A 21,266-nucleotide genomic window follows, 5' to 3' on the forward strand; every position below is an offset into this window, starting at 1 on the left:
ATTTTTTGTGATCCACCAGGGGGCCCTGGTAAAATAATATGATTTCATATACTGAAACTATGTAACATTTATATACTGTACAGTGTGTGTGTCACAGCATAGGAGCACCATTGGTGATGGTACTCTCACCTTTTCTCTTCACCTTGTACACTCCTGACTTCCAGTATCACTCTCGGCTGAGTTGTCTGTAAAAAAAATATTCTTGTTTAAGTCTGCAGCTGTGGGGATTTGTCAGAGGTGGGAAAGAGACGTTACAGGGAACGTGTGGATCACTTTGAGATTACAATCACTTCCAACCGTAAGAGATGGTGACAGATTTTGGGAAGACCAAGGCCAATTTAAATAATTTAATTTTTACACTATTTTTTCCCCTATTTTTTAAAACCACCTTGCTGTTGCTGGTGCATTTTTTTTTGCGCACAGTTGTAAAAAGAAATGCACCAGGGTAGCAAATTCAGAAGTCTGGCTTACACAAGAAAACACTCTGTAACCCTCTACAGTGAGTTAGGGATTTTCTTACTGGTTAAATATTCTAATCAATTTATGTAAATATATATTTATAATCTATCGTATTGAAAAGTAGTTATAATACAAATAATATATCACAATGAAAAAGACAATATTAGTAATATTTCAAATTATTTCTATTCATATTTTTTCACACGCTATTGCTGTTTTACATTAAAAATAGTACAGTACATATTTAAAGTAGATTATGATGTTTGGCAAATGTTGCACTGAGACCCCAAGCGGGGTAATTGTTAATGTCAGGCACCAGAAAATGATGTGGCATGTTTGAGGATTTTTTGCAATAAAGGTGACATTTATTAACAAGGATATTAATAGAACAAAGGTAAAAACCCCAAAACCCCAAACAAAATGAAATAAAAGTAATGTATGATAAAACTAAACAAAATGCAAATTCATCTACCTGGTACCAAAACAAAAGACCACAGTATAAAGAAACATCAAACAAATCTATTTTCCCCCAATAAAGCCTTTAAAAAATATCAGATTCAATCCTTTGACCAAGTACCTACTAAAATGCACAACAAACTGATAATAACAAACCACACTGATAATATGTGGGAACTCCTCTTGGTGCCTTTTGTTGGAGAGGCCAAAGATAACACAGTTTAACATCCATTAAATTGTATTTTTGCACCTCTAGGCGAATCCCAAAGATGTATTTGCTACACAGCATGCTGAACTTTTAACAAAATGTAAGGAAACTGTACAAGTGGAGGACAAAATTACTAGTGACAGGCCTAAAGACGATCTACAACAGATGAAAGTATCTGAAAGTCACATTGTTATGAGATAGGACACAAATCCAGCAAAGACCTGCCACAGGTCCTGAGAGATGTAGCTGGCCCTTTAGTTGATCCTGCTGTTCAATGAAGCCTCGTCAGGAACGGTCTCAATGGAAGTGACTGTCGAGGAGTCATTCTTAAGAAAGGGAAATGGGGAGAAAAGCCTGAGGTATTCAACTTTATACAAGAACTGAAAAATCAGTGGCAACAGGTGTGATGGCGTGATAAATCCAAATGTGAAAATGCTGGCTCAAATCATTGTTGGTGTGTATCGAGGAGGTCAGGAGAGAGGTAAAGCACTGAGAGTCTGCAGACATCTGTAAAACATGGGGGAGGCTCTGACATGGTTTGGGCCTGCAGATAGGCATGTTGGTGATCTTGTCAAAATTAATAAATTTATGAACAAAGAAAAGCACCATCTGTCTTTGATCCATGGTGCACTACGATCTGGAAAGCATCTGATTGGCAACAGCTTCATTTTTCAGCATGAAAGTGAAACATTGCCAATACAGTAAAAGCATACCTGAATATCAGAACCTGGATCTCAACATTATTGAAACAGTGTGGGATCATCTAACAGACAACAGAACAAAAGGCAGCCAACATCCCAAGGAAAACTTTGATTGTCCTTCAAGAAGTCTGGAGACCTATTCATGAAGACTGCTTAAAGAAATGACAACAAACCTTAACTAAGAGAGTTTTATATATACAGCTGTGGTCAGAAGTTTGCATACACTTATCATGGGAATGATATAGTAATTTGACTATTATTATTCATGACTGAATTCAGTGTCTTCCTGATGCTGTCACTTTTTTCGCCAAATGAGTAGAGGTCACAGTGCATCTTCTCCAAAATCTGTAACCCAAAAACAACAAAATTAATTTAATGTTCAAAAGCAATGAGTGGTGTCATTTCTTTATTTCCTTCGTTGTTAAGAGACGCCATACAATCTTTTTATAGGTAGATAAAAGCATCATGTTTCAACACTACAAGAGACTAAAATCTTCGGCTTTCAGGCTGTAAGACTAATATTTTCAGATTTTTCAGCTATCGCCATCATTATGGCCAGGCCTTAATTATTATTATTTTTAACCATGAAACTGATAACAATATTATACCAGACTGTTCTTTAATGCTCACCTTGACAGATGAAAGGTAGTCTGTCATGGCAGTTGGCATCCAGCAGCTTTATTTCTTGTTTCTCAGTCAGGATCATCTTTGCACAGTGGTTATTTAAGCCATATATGCTGCTGTTCCATTTAGGACAAATGTCTTTGGACTTTGAAATCCACATCCACTCCCTATCTTTGCCAAAGACTGAGCGTTCCAGGCCAATCCACACCCCTCGTTGCAAGTCTGTCTCATTTTGCAGGAGACTTTTCACTTCATCATTCACTGTTTGGTTGGTGATTTCAACCAGGGAGGTGTAGTTTTGCTGACAGTCCTCCAAGGCATCAATCCAACTTTTGTTTTCATGGTAGAACTGCAGGTTTGTAACTTGAGACAAAAAAAAAAAAAGAAAGTGACATTTAACATAGGCTAACACTTACAACAGGCCACAGTTTCCTGCTGTCTCCTTATTTATGCAAAGCTCTGCTGACTCACCCTGATAGTCAGGAATGTTTTGTATAGATTAAAGTATTGAGTCTAAGGCATTATAATATATTAACATATACTTTAATTAACAAGGTAAATGACTGCTTCCAGGCTGAAATATAAAAAAAATTCCACCTGATGTACCTGTACTCCCTGTAGGGACACTGACATTGCAGGGCCTTTGGTTTGAAGCTGCACATAAGAAAAAAAGTAAAAATGTAAGCTTTAAAAACATATTTTAATTTTACAAAAGAAAAAAAATGTTGTAACTATACAGTTTTTTATTTGTGTTTTTTTTTTAGTTTTTTTTTTTTTAGGAAAGGTTGATTATATTGAAAAAAGTACTTGCCTGTCTGAGCATCTATACAGTCACTGATATCGTATTCTTCATGAACATTTTGAAAATGTATCTTTACTGTTTTTTTATTTTCTGGATTAGACACTGAGATGTGTATCGTTTTTCTGTTGAAAGAAAATTACAGAACTGTTTAAAAAGCATATGACAAACATGATTTTATAAGAGATAACACATCTGCATTTTCTGCAGTATTTTATTTAAAAAGCTAAGTGGACAAAAAACATATTTACCCTGAATTACAGTTATTTGTAGAGGTAACTCTGCTGTTGCAACTTCCACAAATTTTATTACCAGAAACCTTTACACACCCTGCAGAAAACAAAACAAATTAATCCACATGAAGAGGCACTGCAGGCGCCTTTAGAAATGTCTGTGGCACTTCAGATTTTGTACTTGCTGAATGAATTTGTCACAGCAAGTATACTTTAAAATCCATTTGCTGTACACACTTCTTTATTACAGGAATAAAATAATTTTTAAGCTACTAAAATACTGTCAATAGACAAATATGCCGTGAAGTTGAGATTTCTTACCAGGTTCTACCTCCACAGACAAAAGTAAATTGCCTGTTTCGTATGTGATTTTAGGACATGTGTTAGGATAGTTCGTCATCCCAGTGCTACTGAGTTTAGTGGCTTTCAGTGTGACTTGGTTGACTCTGGGATCATCACATTTAAATTTCCAAATCCACTTGCCAACTGTGCAATTGCAATTTTGTGTAATAATTGGTTTAACACGGCACCAATCACAGGGGGTGATTTCGATTCCTCCATTTGGAAAGTCTGGTGCTGAAACACAGGGCAGCAGGCTCACTGCTGTAGGACAGGCAGATCACATCAGGTCTGAGTACAGTTAGAAGAAGAAAACTCTCACTTTAGCAAACAACTAAATGCATAGTTGTTTGCTAAAGTGAGAGTTTTTTTCTTCTACAATAAATATACAGTAATTCACAGTTTTAAGGAAAATATAAACAAAAACATGTGCAAAAGTCAATATTTTTGTAACTACTCTTTTTTCATTGTCCTTTCATCTATTTTCCTTTTTGTCAAAACGTTCCCATGCCATAGAAAGAGCCAAGCGATGGGATCAGTACCACTGTCTGTTAGATCTCTCTCCAAGTGCACATTTATTTATTTATGTATTTTAAAAACATCTTTGTTTTATTATATATAGATACATTTGTTTGTTTAATGCATTGGTAAATAAAATGAAGAATATAAAGAAATAGATACTGGCAAACAAAAATCTAGGGTCAGATAAAATACAAGAAAAAAGAAACAAAATGTGCCATGAAAATTACAAACAAATGATCCGTCATTCACATACTTTTGAGAGATGAATGACGGTGATAAAATGTGTTAAAATGGATCTGCATGGCTAGATCCAGAGTAATTATAACCTTTCAAGCAATGTTTTAAATTATAAGTAGTTACTGTTTTAACAATGAAAAGTAATTTAGGTACATACCTAGCAGTAATGATAGATGAATCACATGTGCCATGGTCTGTAACATGCAAAAAAAAAAGTAGAAAATTGAGTGCTAATTAATCATCATATCAAGAGTTTATTTAGTTTATTTATGAAGTTTATTTCAACTTCAGTACTTACAATCTTTGCAGAGATCTTTGTTAACTGTAAATATCAGGTAAATATCCAGAGTGTTTGAATAAACCTCCCCACTGTCCTCTGGCTTGTTGCTCAAGTCCAAAACGGAAATTCATGGAAATGTCAACAGGAGTGACTTTTGCATTGCTGATTATATCATGATGTAAATGTGTTCTCGTCCTCCTCAAATCCAATAATGAGGGTTTTTTTTCCCTTGAAGGTACTGTGGATGTGCAATATTACAAATTTAATAAGGTGAACCAATTTGATTGATTCAGAAGAAGATTTTAATTTTATATCTTGCTTAAGAAAATCCATACAGCACAAAAAAAGAAGTTTTTTGTTATTATGTTAGTTTTAATTGCAGGTGTTCAGTAATCATCATTATCCCATAAATGAATGCACAGCACATTACATTTTGCAGTGGTTGCCCTGAAAGTGTAGTTGTTAAACTATGAGGACTTTAGAAGGACTTCTTCGCCACGTTAGCTTAAAGCGAGTTCTAACGCTTCTCTCAGCTCTGAAAATATTTAGATTTAATTTGTTGTTATTTGTTTCTATTTGTCATTATTATCTGGTCCTTTTATCAGTGTGGTCCTATTTTCAATCAACAGCTAAGTTAACATTAAATTTTCCATGTATTGACTTGAGAAAAATGTCCCTGTTTCCACATTCAGTGGTGTTAGAGGTATTTCGTATGCCTAGTCAAATAGGAAGCAAATATATCCTTATCAGTTTTAATGTTACAAACAAATGTATCACATAACCAGGGTACACTGGAAAAAAGCCTCTTTCATGTTATGAATGACCAGTTCATCCACCACTACATGATTTCTGTTGCTGAAATTGACTTAATACAATATGTTTAAATAAATGGAGCTGACTTTTGAGCTTTAGGGATCTGATACTTTACTATACTTTACAGAGATGTGAACAGATCTATAAAACAAACTATGTTTAAAATATTCTATTTTTCCCCTCTTGCAAAATTTAAGATCTGTGTCTAAGCTGTTCCATGCACAGTAACATATTACTACTTCATGTTCCACATCTACTACCCAATAAAATGTACACTCATTGCAACAATCTCGATGGTAACAATGATAATAAAAACAGAACTGCACTTATAACCTTTATTTCTTCTTTAATAGTGGCCAATATATTCATTTATATTTATTGGAAGCATTTAAAGTATCTGTACTCTGAGTTGGCGGATGGGATTAATATTTTTCACTTTGTCTGATTCATCCCAAACATGTTCTATCAGGTTGAGGTCAGCATTAAGAGATCCTTTCACTAGAACAAAGGGGCTGAGCCCAACCCCTAAAAAACAACCCCACACTATAATCCACCAAACGTTATACTTGGTACAATGCAGTAAGACAAGTACCATTCTCTTTGCAACTGCAAATGGTTGCCTCAGGAAAGGCATCTGATTAAAAGCTTATCGTCAAGAATGAGACTGCCATAATAGATTGGTGGAGGCACGCCCACCTGTGCTGTTGGCCAGCAGGGTGTTGGTGGACACTATGACACTGTTAGCTAAAGACAGATGCAAGGAATAGGGTCAGATGGAGACAGATGATGGTAACCCTTAAAGGGAGCATCCCAAGAGACATATTTATATCTTTGTATGTCACAGAACTCTAATATGCAGTCTGGTGCAACTAAACATGACACAAACAACTAGAGCCTGAACTGGATCAATATCACTTGAAGTATGAGTATTTATTTTGTTGAGCTATTTTAATAAAATTCAGAAAAACAGACTTACAAGTGTACCTATAACTAATAAGTTTCCTTGGTAACTTTGGATAATGGTCTAATCCGATAGAGATGGATTATTTTTAGTAATTGCTGAATTTGAAACTGTTTTCAGAAGCACGTGTCCATAAAAGAAGAAAACCTCACTTGAAGTGTGAGAAGGTTAATTTACAGTAACTTTAACTCATTTTGTGGTGGTTTGTTTCTCTACTAGCTGGTTGGTGGATCTCACACAACACTGTCTCACAATGTGACAGAACAACTCATGATGTGTTTCTTACACACACAAATAGGTGTCCACTCTTCTTTTAAACAGTACGAACAGTTTAATAATTATACATTTTAATAAACGTTCTGTTACTGAAATGCATTTTTCTTTGAGTTTTGATTTAACTTCTTTTTTGGTTCTTCTAAATTAACAGATGGTGCAAAGGATGAAAATCTGAAGACTGGTTCATTCACAACAACACAGACGAAACACAATTTATTTTAAAAATCATCGTCCGTCAGGACTTCTTTTTACAGGCATCTTTAATGTTTTTTTTTTATTGTATAAATGTTGTTAATAAAATAATTTAAATGATCTGGTTTTTGCTATCAGATTGATCTACATGAGAATTTGTTTATCACACAACAACTTCATTTTGATAGTTAATATATTTGTGATTAATGAAAGTTTAACCACGTATTTTCACTGCTAACCTATAAAACCAGGAGTGCCCAACCGCGGCTCTCGTGCTGTTTGTGGTTGTCTTTTTTTAAATGTGCGTGTTCGCTTTGTTTGTGTTTAATCCGGTATTTTCATCAAATACGCTTGTGCGTGTGAAAAAATACCGCAAAGTTTTCCAGTAGGGGCAACATCATTTGAGTATTCAAATTATCTCATGCTCGCTCTCAAAACAGCAGGGAAAAAATGCACAGCAAAACAAAAATATGAAGAAGAACACAGAATGTTTTTAACAGAGTGGGAGAGTTTTTGTTGTTGTTGTTGAATGTAATGGCAAGTCATTCTGCCTCATATGCCAGGCGTCATTAGCGCATTCCAAAGCTTCAGATCTTCATTCAGCATCACTTCAGCTCACTCCATGCTAACATCGACCAGGAATTTCCAAAAGGGACTGAACTTCGGAAGCACGAGTTGGTCACTTTGAAAAGTCAGGCAGAAAAGCAGATACAGTTTTTCCAAAAATATACGAAGTGCCCTCTGTATGTGCTTATTTTAATTTTGCAATGGATGAGAGTTGTGACACACAAAACAAGCCTCAGTTGGCAGCATTTGCATGGTCTGTGTCAAATGAGTGTGTGATCAAAGAAGAACTCCTTGATATTGTGCGATTGAAAGACACACCCCGAGCCATATGGGTGAAAGAAACAATGATGGCTGTGTTTGAGAAAAGCAAATCTGCACATACCGAAACTAATGCAATAGCTACAGATGGAGCTACTGCAAAAAAAGCTATTCATAAAACATAAACTTTTTTTTAAAAAATATGTTTATTAAGATTTTGATATAAATGAAAAAACACAAACGGACAACACAACAGCAAAGACAAAAACACAAATAAGGCAAAAGGTTACACTGCAGCAACAAAAATACTATTTCAACACTGACAATAAACAGAAGTAAAACGCTGCGATCGATCAAAGAGAACTTTGTTTTAATACATGATCTAAAAAAGGTTGTCACACATCAAAGAACTTACTAAGTTTGCCCTCTAATGTATACCTAATCCTCTCCCTGTGCAGTAGAGCAGTCAGTTCTGTTAGCCACATTTTGAATTGAGGGACAGTGCCAGACCTCCAGAGAGTCAAAATAATTTTCTTAGCAATTATCATTCTGAACAAAACTGTAGTTTATGCAGCAGGGCGGAGGTGTTAAAGATGAGGAGGAAGACCCAAACAATGCAGTTATTGGGTCCGGCTCTAATGTGCAATTGTACATATCAGAAAAACATTTAAAGATGTCCAGCCAATAGTTGGACAATTTGGGGCAAGTCCAATGAGTAAGAGAGCCTCCTCCAAGTTTACAACGATCACATATAGGACTAAGAGAAGGAAAAATCCTGTGCAATTTAGTTTTTGAGTAATGAAATCTGCGAAGCACTTTGAATTGAATTAACTGAAGCCTTGAATTTATAGAACAAGAATGGATCCTACACAGACTCCTCTCACACACCTCATCTCCAATTTGCAAACCCTGCTCCTCCTCCTGTCTTCAAAAAGTCAGATTTACAATTCAAATACTCAGAAAAAGCGTTCACAAAACCAGAAACCAGCTTTTCAGAATCCTGGGAACTAAAAATTGACCCTTCTTCCGGAAGAGATGGAAAGTTGAGGACACTCTGACGAACATAGTATCTTATCTGTAAATAATGAAAGAAAATGTGACGCATGTAATATATAAGTCTTTGAGAGTAAGTGTACATTTTTGTGTCTAGACCTCAAAAGAGGCATCTAAACATGAGGGTAGAAATGCATGATTACAATATATTGGAGTATGGATCGAAGTGTCTGGTAGAGCACAACCTTTTTTTGATCCGACAGATTTTAACGCAGTTTGAAACTATAAAATTTATTTAAATTATAAAACATAAACTTCTTGGGATGCTGGTTATAAATAATAACAATAATAATAATAATAATTATTATTATTATTATTATTATTATCGTCTGTTTAACAGCAGATGTGATGTGTTTTCGGCGGTTTGTACAAGATCTCACTAACTAACTGCAGGGGGGTACAGAGTGGTTCCCAATCTGCTACCCTGCTCCATAATCCATAATAATAATAACAGATGTGACCCACAGAAACAGTTGGGAAGACAATCAAAAGATCAAACAGTCTTTTGACCAAGCCAATAAACTCATAATGACAGACCACACTGATAATATGTGCAAACTGCCCTCTGGCCTTAAAGTGGACAGGCCAAAGACAGCACAGTTACAGGCATAAAATAGTATTTTTGAACCAACAAGGTGATTCCCCAAGAGCTGTTAGCTGGAATGCTAGAAAATCTGGACATGGCGAGCGGTGGTTCCTTAACAATATTGAAGAAACCAGACAAATAAAGAAAAGAAGTGGCAGGCCCCTACAGCAGCAGATGAACAGAATCGTGTCATTAAGAAATAGCTTAATGACTCGAGCTTAATGAAGAGCTTTGGATGTCCTTCGAGACGCTTGGAGAACTATTCCTGAAGACTACTTAGAGAAACAAAGCTTAACTAAGACAGTTACATATAGAGCTGTAGTCAGAAGTTTACATAAACCCACTGTGGGCATGAACGATATGGTAATTTTGTGTTTTTAATTATTTCGTTGATCTGATTTCTACACTTTCTTCCCAGTGTAAATTAGAGAAAGAGAATCCCAATTCATGTTTTTTTTTAAGTCATTAAAGATGTATGCTATACAATGATTACACCCTTTCTGGCACATTATTTGACATGTCTCCATGACAACAGTTCAATGTCTGGACCGCAGATGTTTTGTTTTTGACTTAAGCACAGGTCCTGCAGTTGTTGATGACTGAATCCAGAGTTTTCCTGTTACTTTGAGTAGAGGTCACGAGGGCCTCTTCTCCAAGATCTGTAAAAAAAAAACCAACCAAAAAACCCCCAAACCCCAATATTAATTAAAAGTTAATATCCAAAAATATTCTTTCAGAAGAAGCTTCTGCTTTCAGGCTGTAAGACTAATATTTTAAGTTTTTGCATCAACATCATTATGGCCATGTCTCTTTTTTTAAATGGAAAAAAAAGAAAGAAAAAGAAGCAGAAAACTGACAACAGTATTATACCAGACTGTTCTTTAATGCTCACCTTGACAGATGAAAGGTAGTCTGTCATGGCAGTTGGCATCCAGCAGCTTAATTACTTGTTGCTCAGTCAGGATCATCTTTGCACAGTGGTTATTTAAGCCATATATGCTGCTGTTCCATTCAGGATAAATGTCTTTGGACTTTGAAATCCACATCCACTTCTTATCTTTGCCAAAGACTGAGCGTTCCAGGCCAATCCACACCCCTCGTTGCAGGTGTGTCTCATTTTGCAGGAGACTTTTCACTTCATCATTCACTGTTTGGTTGGTGATTTCAACCAGGGAGGTGCAGTCTGTCTGGCATTCCTCCAAGGCATCAATCCAACTTGTGTTTTCATGGTAGAACTCCAGATTTTTAACTGGAGACAAAAAATGCAAAGTGACATTTAAGATATGCTGACACTACAATAGGCAGTGTTGGGACTAACGCGTTATTAAGTAACGCGTTACAGTAACTACGTTATTATTGTGGTAACGAGCACGGTAACTAGTTATTATGCCAAAATCAGGAACGTGTTAATCGTTACTGGGATTTAGATAGGGTTGTTATTCGTTACTTCGTGTGGTGGCTATCGCGGAGCTTCCACAGATTCAGCAAAATTAGCAAGTGAGGGAGGCCAGTAGGTGGATGAGGTTTCATCTTATGTTGTATTTGTTTTCTTGTTTGTGGAAAAAAACGCATCAGTTTATTGTTTTGCACATCAACAATTTACTTTTGTTGTTTGAGAAAGAAAAACTATGTAGCAAATTAAATTCTTAAAGCTGCTTTTTGGAGGAAAGGCTGATTGTGCTGATGAAAGTACTCGCCTGTGTGAGCCTCTATACAGTCGCTAACACGGTATTGTTGATGAAACCTCTGAAATTTGAGCTTTACTCTGTTTTGGTCTTGCTTAGGAACCGAGATATGTATCTTTTGTCTGTTGAAGAAAACAGAAAGCTGTTTTAAAAGTATGTGACAAACATGATTTTGCCTATGAGGTACCAATCTGCACCTTCTTCATCATCATATTTAAAAACTGATATAAATATATTTACTTTTTTTTAAAGCTGTTACATTTTGTGCCGGCAGTAGTTGAAGTTCCAGAGCAAGATTCACAAATGATCTTATTGTCACTCGTATGATTTAAATACCCTGGTACATGGAAACAAAACACATGAATGCTCATCTATAAACAATATAATATGCATCAGGTTTTAAAGTTCTTAGATTTCATTTTAAAGTCAGTCGGCCGACTTTAAACCAGCGATAAAATCATTTTTAATGTGTTGTGAATTTTAGATTTCTTACCATTTTCTACCTCCACAGACAAAACAAACATTTTTGTTTTGTATGTGATTTTACGGCATTTATCAGTACAGTCCTCTGTCTCAGTGTAATTGGCTGTGGCAGTTGCTTCCAGTGTGACTTGGTTAGCAGTGGGCCCACAACATTTAAATTTCCATATCCACTTTCCAGCTGTGCAATTGCAATCATGTGTAATATTCCCTCCAACAGGGCACAGATGATAGGGAGTAAGTTTGATTCCTCCAACTGGAAAGTCTCGTATGGCTGAAACACAGGGCAGCAGGCTCACTGCTGTAACACAGGAAGATCACATCAGGCCTGAGTACAGTTTGCATTTAGTTGTTGACCTGTACGTTGGAAACATACCTAGCAGTAATGATAGATGAATCAGACGTGCCATGGTCTGTAACATGCAAAAGAAAAAAAAGGTAGAAAATTGAGAAGGAATTGATCGTCACATTAAGAGTTTATAAATAAAAAGTTCACCTTCAGTGCTTCCAGTCTTTGCAGAGATGACTGTTAAATATCCAAAGTGTTTGAATAAACCTCCCCACTGTCCTCTGGCTTGCTGCCTTTCTCCAGAATGATAACTCAGAGAAATGTCGGCAGGAGTGACTTTTTATAGTGCTCTTTATATTATCATATTTTTGATTAAATAAACACAAATGTGTTCTCAGCTTCCTCAAATGGAATAATGTTGCTTTCCCCCCCTCTAAGGTACTGTGGATGTGCAGTATTACAAACTTAATAAGGTGAATCAACTTGACTGATATAGAAAACATTTTGATTTTAAATGTTGTTTAAATGTTGTTAAAGCAAAAAATCCACAAAAAAATGTTTTTCTTTGTTACACATTATTATTATATTTGTTTAAATGGAGGTTTTCCTGTGATCAGTAATCGCCTCCAACCTGTTTCATGAATGCACAGCACATTAACTCAGCGTTTGCTCTTAAACTGTAGTTGTTCAAATCTGAAGGCTTTAAGAGCTTCTTAGCCAGGTTAACAGATGAACAGCTTTTAAAATATTTATTCCTACTGTAAGTTATTTTTCCATTTTGTCTTTATTATATTATTATATTTGTCCTATTTTCTCATTTTCTCCCAAAAAGAAAACGTCTCTGTTTCCACATACAGTGATGTTACTGTTAGAGAGTGTTCCTAGTCAAACAGGAAGCAAATACATCCTGATCAGTTTTTATTTTGATCTTATAAACAAATTGGGTATGTAACCAAGGTATACTGAAAAAAGACTCCTTTATGTCATCAGGTACAGAAGCTGGTAATAAATAACCAGTTCATTCACATGATTTCTGCTGCTGCATTAACCCTCAACTTAATACTTTCAATAACTGACACTGACATTTCACCTTAAGGAAATCGATATAGTCCCCATTCTATACAGCAATCGAAACAGATCCATAAAACAAATAATTTCAAATATAGAATTTTTTTTCCTCTTGCATGATTTTGACCTGTGCCTACGCTGTTGTAAAGTTTTAAGTACACTCAGTACAACAACCCGGATGGTAATTGTACATGTGTAATGACAATACAGTTGAATCCTAATCCTTTATTATGTCGGCCCATTCTTTGTAGCTATAACATCTTCAACTCTTCTGGGAAGGATTTCTGGAGGGTTTACGAGTGTTTATGGCAATTTCTGATCATGCAAGCAATTGTGAGGTCAGACACTGATAATGGACAAGAAAGCACGGCTCACAGTCTCTGCTGTAATCCACCCCAAAGGTGTTCAGGTCGAGGGTCAGGACTCTGTGTAGACCAGTCAAGCTTGTGCACTAGTGTACAGTCATGTTGGAACAGGAAGGAGCCATCTCCAAACTGTTTCCACAAAGTTGGCAGCATGAAATTGTCCAAAACGTTTTGGTATGCTGAAACATTAATTCTTTCTTACCCACGATACAGTCAGAACAAAACCCAGACTCATTGATCAGATTGCCAGTTGGAGAAGCATGATTCATCACTCCAGAGAACACATTTCCACTGCTCTAGAGTCCATTGGCAGTGTGCTTTACACCACTTCATCTGACATTTTGCATTGCACTTGGTGACATAAGGCTTGGATGCAGCTGCTTGGCCATGGAAACCCATTCCATGACGCTCTCTATGCACTGTTCTTGAGCTAATCGGAAGGTTGGGTAAATAGCCTGTATTTGTATAGCACTTTACTAGTCCCTAAGGACCCCCAAAGCGCTTTACACAACCAGTGATCCACCCATTCACACACTTGCCCTCTGACCACCACCAGTAGGCAATGGGTGAAGTGTCTCACCCAAGGACACAACGACCAAGACTGTCCAAGCCGGGGATCGAACCGGCAACCTTCCAATTACAAGGCGAACTCCCAACTCTTGAGCCACGATTGCCCCAAATGCTTTGAAGTTTGGTAAAAGTTTGTGATGGTGAGTTTGAAGTGTTACTAAAAACAAACAGCTGGACGAATAGTTTGCAACACATTAGTTTAACTGACAACAACATGGTAACATTCTTGGGCATAAAAAGAAGTAAAGTAAAAAGTAATTATGGACAGATTTCACCCTGGGTGTGTGAATGGTGTCTGTGACAGATTGGTATACCCCACTATCTCTTGAATCAAGGTATCGCTGAAATAAACACAGTTTGCATTTTGTTAACTTTACATTTTATTATTAGCACAGAATGAATATTCTTTAGTTTTTTGTTTGAGAGAAAAAGAAAATCACGAGTTCAAATTCAATGTTTAAAAATGTTATTTCTTATAACCGCTCAGTTAAATTAGCCAGATATTTAGGTTTTTAATGACAAAAATAATACATCGACTCTTTACATAGAAGCATCTTTGACAAACACAGGTACTTTAACAAGGCTTGCAAATGATAGTAACCAAAGTAGTTTTCCTGTGAAACACAACACTACAGCATACAAACATACAAACAGCATATATACACATTAGGTTTGCTGGGTCATCCATCTGCTTCTCCAGGAATCTCACCTTGATGTGATGATGATTGAGACGCTGCGAATCGTTTTCTTTGGTGCTATCAGTTCAGTCAATGTCAATGAAAAGCTCTGTGGCCCAAAACACAAATATTAATTCAAAAATATATATAAAAAGCAGAGTGGAATGGCTTCATTTTAAACTTCCCATTGACCTTTATACATCTACTTATATGTAAATATTGCAGCTTACAGTGACATGTGTCACACAGATAAAAAAAAAGATGCAGAATATAAAGTAAAACGTCAATTTATGGCTACGGGCTAGAAAACATTTTGGTAGATATACCTGACTTCTCTGTATATTCATCAGTACAGGGCTTTTCATTCATTCCTGGAGAAAAAGAAAAAACAAAAACAATAAGATTTAATAAAAAACCAGGTGAAGAAGTCTGACTGGACAACAAAACAGCAACTTACTTTGACAAATGTATGGTAATTTTTCATGGCAGTCAGCGTTGGACCACTTGATTTCTTCTGTCTTATTATCAAAGATGACTTTTCCACAGTGGTTGTCAAAGTCAGAGTTGGTGGACGAAGTTCTATTCAACTGTGATTTTACAACATTATACCCTGAAATCCACTTCCACTCAGGACTGTAGCCAAAAATGGACCTTTGCAGTCCAATCCACACCCCCGTCTTTGAGTCTGTTTTATTTTGCAGTCTTTTCACATCATCCCTTACTTTCTTTTCGCAGATCTCAACCAAGGAGAAATGATCCGTCTGGCAGTCCTCCAAGGCATCAATCCAACTTTTACTTTTGTTGTGTAGACTGACTGGACACAAAAATCGAGAGTAGGTTTTAAAAATGTAATGCACACATATTGTACATAAACTCCATGTCACTACGTTAAATGCAGTCTTTAAGCAATTTTACTGTGTTGGGTAGAGCTTACTGTTGGCAGCAGGGTACTCAGCACATTGAAATTTAATCTTTACTTTCATGCCATTCTTTGATGTCATGTTAAAGCAGATATTTCCATTCCTTTTGTGGAGGAAAATATACAGGTGATTTATTGAAAGCATGTGTGGCACCAAATATACTGAATCTTTGTATTCAGTACACATGGAACATACTTACTGTTGTGTAAGATTAACAGCTGTTTTGTTGAAAGTGACATTTGGGTGGCATTCAGGCTGAGTGTAGTTTTCCTTACAAACTGTATCGTTTACAGAGACCTTTATAATTCCTGATACACAAAACCAACATATAAAGATTCATCAGAGAAAATAACACTGCATGTGTGCTTAAAGTATTTCTTAAAGAATGTGCTGGTTTGCAGTGCTTACCATTTTCTACCGCTAGAGAGGAATTCAAACACTTTCGCTCTCTGTAATTGGTGCCAGGACATGTTCCTGAGCTGTACATCGAGTCCAACGAGTCCAATTTTTGAGCCACAATTTTCAGTGTGAATTGTTTTCTGTTGCTCATACAACATTCAAGTTTCCAAGTTAAATTGCCAATTTCTAAATCTCCTGCATTTGGGCACACATAGGAAGAGAAAACAAAGTGCAGCTGGACTGTTGCTGTAACAGAATAAGACCAGATTAACAGTTTAAGTATCATTTAGTCATTTGTTTTTTTTGCATTACTGTTATCTAAAGAAATTTAGAATTTAAAGAAAGGTGACTGGACTTCTTAAAGATGTTTCAGCTGAAGAACTTCTCAGGTAAGAGGTGAAAGTCTACAAAAAACTTTAAAAAGTCCAGTTGCTTTTCTTTCCAAACTCCTTAGACCTGAGAACCTGCACAGACACATTACTGTTATAGTTCATCTCTAAAAAACGTACTGATATATATGTAGTATATTTATGTATATGCAAAAATGTAAATACAAAAAAGTGCATTATTTTTACATTTCTAATTATTTAAATTTTAAAGGCAAATATGTTTTTGTGTTATTTTCTTCAAGACCATGCAAAAAATTTGAATTTCTTTACTCTTTTTGAATATAGACTGTAGATAACCTAAAGCTCTACACCAAATGTTCAGTTCACGTTACTCTTCATGCTTTTTAAATGTTTGCACCACTTTAACTAAATGCTGTAAGCTCCATAACAACAGGAAATATTTGTTTATTTATTAATTTTAGAATCTAGGTACATCATATTCAGTGATGGGAATAACAGCGTTACAAGTAACGGCGTTACAAGTAACGGCGTTACTAACGGCGTTACTTTTTTCAGTAACGAGTAATCTAACTAATTACTATTCCTATCGTTACAACGCCGTTACAGTTACTAACAAGAACATGCGGTCTGTTACTATTTTTCAACAAACAGACTGTTGAAGCTGTGTTCATCTTACCACATCTTATATCAGTTGCACGGAAGTAGCTGTCTACATAAGTAATCTGGACGCTACAGCACAACACCTGGAGCTAAGGGGGCAAAACAATCGCATGAGTGCTGCTGTTTGACTGAGGAAGAATAAAGTAGTCGTGGTAAGCCAATCACATGACCACTTCAAGACAAAGCAACAAGGTGATATATACCAGTTTATAAATTGTGTTGATAGGCCACGTAAAACCAGAGTCATGATAAACAATATATACGTTTTTTCCTCAATAGTTTCGTCACGTTTACTGTCTAAGGTCAGCGCAGCAAGCACTCTCTGCTTATGAAGTGGCTTGGAGTGGCACAAATAATTTGTGGCATCTTATATAATGCAGAACAGCTGATTGTTATATAGATAGTTTGAAATGGTTATTTTTAAAAAAGGTAAATGGCTGCAAATAACTTTGTTGTTTGCAAAACTTGTGCATAGTATTTTAAAATTGACAATTTATATTTGCATTTAAAGTTATGAAATATGATTCATTAAACATGTTTGTGGTTATTACAGTAAAAAATATTACCTTTTCTACTCTGGTTTTATGTTTTTTGTCTGATTTTAGATCAATTGTGTTAATACAGTATGTCAAAATGAAAACATGACTGTAAATTCAGACACGTGAGGTTGTGCTGAAAAGAATGATACCAAACAAGGCAAATAAACTGTTTTTAAAGGTGAAATGTGGAGGGAAAATCAAAGGTAGTTAAAAATGGCCAATTATACCCTGGACCCCAGAGGGTTAAATGTTTTTTTAAAGTAACGCAATAGTTACTTTTCCAGTAATTAATTACTTTTAGAATATTGTAACTCAGTTACTAACGCAGTTACTTTTTTGAGTAGTAACTATAATTAATTACTTTTTCAAAGTAACTTGCCCAACACTGATCATATTTAACATTTATAACAATGATCATTCAACAAAAAACATACCTAAAAGTAGTGAAAGAGGGCTCAGCAATTCCATGGCCTGTAAACACAAAAGGCAAAATAAAAACCCAACAACAACAAAAAAAACAGAAAAAGTTGAACACATGGGATTCTATGCAAAATAAATACTGTTAATATTGGTACATCAAAATCCAACATGACAATATGCACTTTGAATAGGGCAGTATAGTACTTTGGTAGTCAAATCGTGACAGATACCACTGACAAACAAAGGCTTGTCTGTGCAGTTCTCTTCTGATGAAATACACAAACTTCTGCCAATGAACTCACATGAACTTGACCTTTAACTCGAGACGAGGCTTCAGTTTATCCCATACTCTATCAGAGAAGTTATTCTTACTAAAAAAAGGCTCATGAAGGCTATCCCTGTGGACTTTTTGCCAGTTTATATAATGTTTAAACAGAAATATTAAAGTGTTTAATAATTAATAATAATAAACATTTAATCATTCTATGAGTTCTTTTTGTGTTAATTTTAGAAGGAAGTTCTTAGGATTTACCAAATACGCACACATTCTGGTAATTAGTAATCTAATTTCAACTTACCTTCTCAGTGAAAACTTGCTGTTGGTCTCTGAAATATAACAGAGCTTTAGACTGGGAAATGTAAACTTGTGTCTCTGTATGGAGATATTAAACTCATCCCTGTTTTGACTATACAAACACGCCCACCAACACACCATACAGGGGCTAGGATCTTATTACAGTTTTTTCTGATTGCTTAAGCACATTTTTTGTAACTATTGGCTATTTTTGCAAAACTCTACACACAAATAAGAAAACCTGTCACCCAATTATCAAAACATTGTAGTTCTCTTGCAAAAGCGAACACAGCTAGATTAACTCTTCACACCTTCGTAAAAATGGTGTTTTCGTATCAAACAGTACACACAAGCCATCATCTACTAAGCACACAATGCGCCAACTGCACATTGATGGTATGAATACAAAACACATCTGGCTTTTGCTTTCTCTGTGTACAGATGTCAATTTGAGGTCACACTTTTGTCATAGTGTCATGTAAACATACAAGGATCCAAACTTCAAGTATTGGTGTTTATTCACACTCATCAAAACCAAGACAAAGTCAGAACACAAAATAGGAATTTCACAAAAAAAAGGAAAAAAAAAGACAATCAGCCTACATCGTGTCGTCTTTCTGGGTCCGGCCACAAAATTTCGTCCACATCGCATGCGATATCCTCCAGTCCAAGGCACCGGGGAAAATATCTCCTTGAATGCCGTATCCAGGCCTGACATGATGCCTGGTCAATATCTCCACATGCCTCCTCCATTGCCTGTAAAAGGGCTACCTGTTGATGAGGATGACGGTCGTACACTTTCCAGCGCCAGGCAGAGAAGAACTCCTCGATGGGATTTAAGAATGGAGAGTATGGAGGGAGGTTGAGTGCCATGAAGGTTGGGTGGTCTGTAAACCAGTTGCGGACCAAAGCAGCCCTATGGAAACTAACATTGTCCCATATGATGACATATCGGGTCTGCTCTGGTCTCTGAACAGTGAGCATGTCATGCAAGGTGTCCAGGAATGCAATAATGTGTGCAGTGTTGTATGGGCCTATGGTTGCATGATGGTGAACAACACCATTTTGGCTTATAGCTGCACACATGGTTATGTTACCACCACGTTGTCCTGGGACATTGATGATGGCACGGTGTCCAATAATGTTCCTGCCACGTCTCCTGGTTTTACTGAGGTTAAAACCAGCCTCATCTACAAAAAGTAGCTCATGTCCCATTGCATCTGCTTCTAGTTCCATCACTCTCTGGACAAGACAAAACAAATGCAACACATCAGGCCCATGCACAGCACTACAGTATGCACTTCCAAATTCAGAACCAATGACACTAGCTTACCTGCACATAGTCATATCGCAGTTGCTTTACACGTTCTGTGTTTCTCTCGAAAGGAACTCTGTAAATTTGCTTCATTCTTATTCTGTGGCGCGCAAGTACACGACCTAGTGCAGAAATGCTTGCACTGTGTATATTTTTAAAGATGGTGCCATTATCAATTATGCGCTGCTGTATTTCGCGCAGTCTTATTGCATTATTGGCAATCACCATGTTCACTATATGGGTCTCTTGCTCTGGAGTGAACATTCTGCCTCTGCCCCCAACATCTGGACGTCTAGCAATTCTGTAAAGTAACAATTTCAGTGTTTTTGCATGTATGGTACTGTTGTGTTTCTCATTAGAGTATGGCAGTGCTACAAAGTACTTACCGATTCTCATTTCGAAATGTCCTAATGATGCTTGCCACAGTGTAGCGGCTCAGTTTAGGCTGAACCCGTTGGCCAGCTTCCCTCAGGGTCATCCCATGGTTGATGACATGGTCCACTATTGTAGCTCTGATGTCATCAGTTATTCTGTTTCTTACTCTTCTTACCCTTCCTCTTTCCCCTCCTCGTCCTCTTTTTGCTCCTCCTTGTCCTCTTCCTCTAACTTCCTCTAACCCTCTTGCTTCTTCACCTCCACGTCCTCTTCCTCCAACTTCTTCATCTCCACGTCCTCTTCCTCCAACTTCTTCACCTCCACGTCCTCTCCCTCGGCCTCCTCTGATTCTCACTCTTCTCACTCTTACTGCTCCTTCCATTGTACTCCACATAGACAGCTTACCTGTGGCCTGTTTATAGTGCTTAGGCTGATTGCAAAGTGGACTAATTATCTAAAACAGTTTTCACATGTGAAAGTGTGCCAGACAGTTGGCAAAATAGTGTTAATGATAGCCATACATGTGTATAATTGTGTGTGTGTGTTGGAAATTTGGTAATTGAGTTTAAGCAGTGAGTTGTGTTTAAAGTTCTGCAAAAAGAGTGTTGTGCAGTGAATTGTGCCTACAGTTTTGCAAAGTGTGTGTTACAAAATTGCAAACTGAGTGCAAAGCAGTGTTTGTGCTTTTAGTTTTTCAAACTCAGTGAGTGGTTTTGCTATAAGTATTAATAGTTTTAGGAATTGTGCTGTAAGAATCACAGTTAGGGTTAAAGCCATCAGAAAAAACTGTAACACTGGGGGCCTCGCCCAGCCTTTTTTTTTTTAATTTGTCCAGCTCTGGTCTCATAGCTTCTGCCTCTGTTGCACCTTCTAAATTGATAATCTGTCTTCTTCTTCTTCACCTTCCCTGCTGTTATTTTTACTCTGAAATCTTAAGCTTGATTTACTTTGTAAGGACATAGTAACCCGAGATTCTTTATTAGAAGTCATGAGAGTTTCAGAGTAACAGACAATTG

The 21,266-nt window shown here is 36.6% G+C and overlaps 1 protein-coding gene and 2 long non-coding RNA genes across 3 annotated transcripts; all 3 read right to left on the reverse strand.

Moving 5' to 3' along the window:
- Positions 1 to 681: 681 nt before the first annotated feature.
- On the reverse strand, positions 682 to 3,105 carry LOC146374080 (uncharacterized). The gene is made up of 3 exons (XR_014802290.1): positions 3,055 to 3,105; positions 2,455 to 2,811; positions 682 to 2,169 (listed from the first exon to the last, which is right to left on the reverse strand). It is a non-coding gene; the product is annotated as an uncharacterized LOC146374080 (long non-coding RNA).
- A 154-nt stretch (positions 3,106 to 3,259) lies between these two features.
- LOC146374081 (uncharacterized) lies at positions 3,260 to 4,959 on the reverse strand. The gene is made up of 5 exons (XR_014802144.1): positions 4,877 to 4,959; positions 4,736 to 4,772; positions 3,802 to 4,083; positions 3,499 to 3,577; positions 3,260 to 3,372 (listed from the first exon to the last, which is right to left on the reverse strand). It is a non-coding gene; the product is annotated as an uncharacterized LOC146374081 (long non-coding RNA).
- Positions 4,960 to 14,309: 9,350 nt separating this feature from the next.
- Positions 14,310 to 20,353, reverse strand: LOC146374082 (uncharacterized). The gene is made up of 11 exons (XM_084950153.1): positions 20,262 to 20,353; positions 19,894 to 19,975; positions 19,332 to 19,802; positions 18,565 to 18,615; positions 18,001 to 18,037; positions 16,027 to 16,263; positions 15,818 to 15,926; positions 15,633 to 15,721; positions 15,156 to 15,512; positions 15,025 to 15,069; positions 14,310 to 14,807 (listed from the first exon to the last, which is right to left on the reverse strand). The coding sequence occupies exons 1-11, from the start codon at positions 20,351 to 20,353 to the stop codon at positions 14,785 to 14,787; spliced, it is 1,593 nt and encodes a 530-aa protein (XP_084806279.1). The 3' UTR covers positions 14,310 to 14,784.
- Positions 20,354 to 21,266: the final 913 nt, after the last annotated feature.

The sequence above is a fragment of the Perissodus microlepis genome, chromosome 14, assembly GCF_051167445.1.
Source record: "Perissodus microlepis isolate ML-2025 ecotype Zambia chromosome 14, ASM5116744v1, whole genome shotgun sequence".
NCBI lineage: Eukaryota > Metazoa > Chordata > Actinopteri > Cichliformes > Cichlidae > Perissodus > Perissodus microlepis.

Coding starts and splice junctions, on each gene's coding strand:
- LOC146374082 (XM_084950153.1), bottom strand. CDS start 20,353: ATGACCCTGAGGGAAGCTGGCCAACGGGTTCAGCCTAAACTGAGCCGC. Junction 18,616..19,331: donor ACCGTCATCCTCATCAACAG/GTAGCCCTTTTA, acceptor TACATTTCCCAG/TCTAAAGCTCTGTTATATTT. Junction 15,513..15,632: donor TGAGTACCCTGCTGCCAACA/GTAAGCTCTACC, acceptor TTTTGTGTCCAG/TCAGTCTACACAACAAAAGT.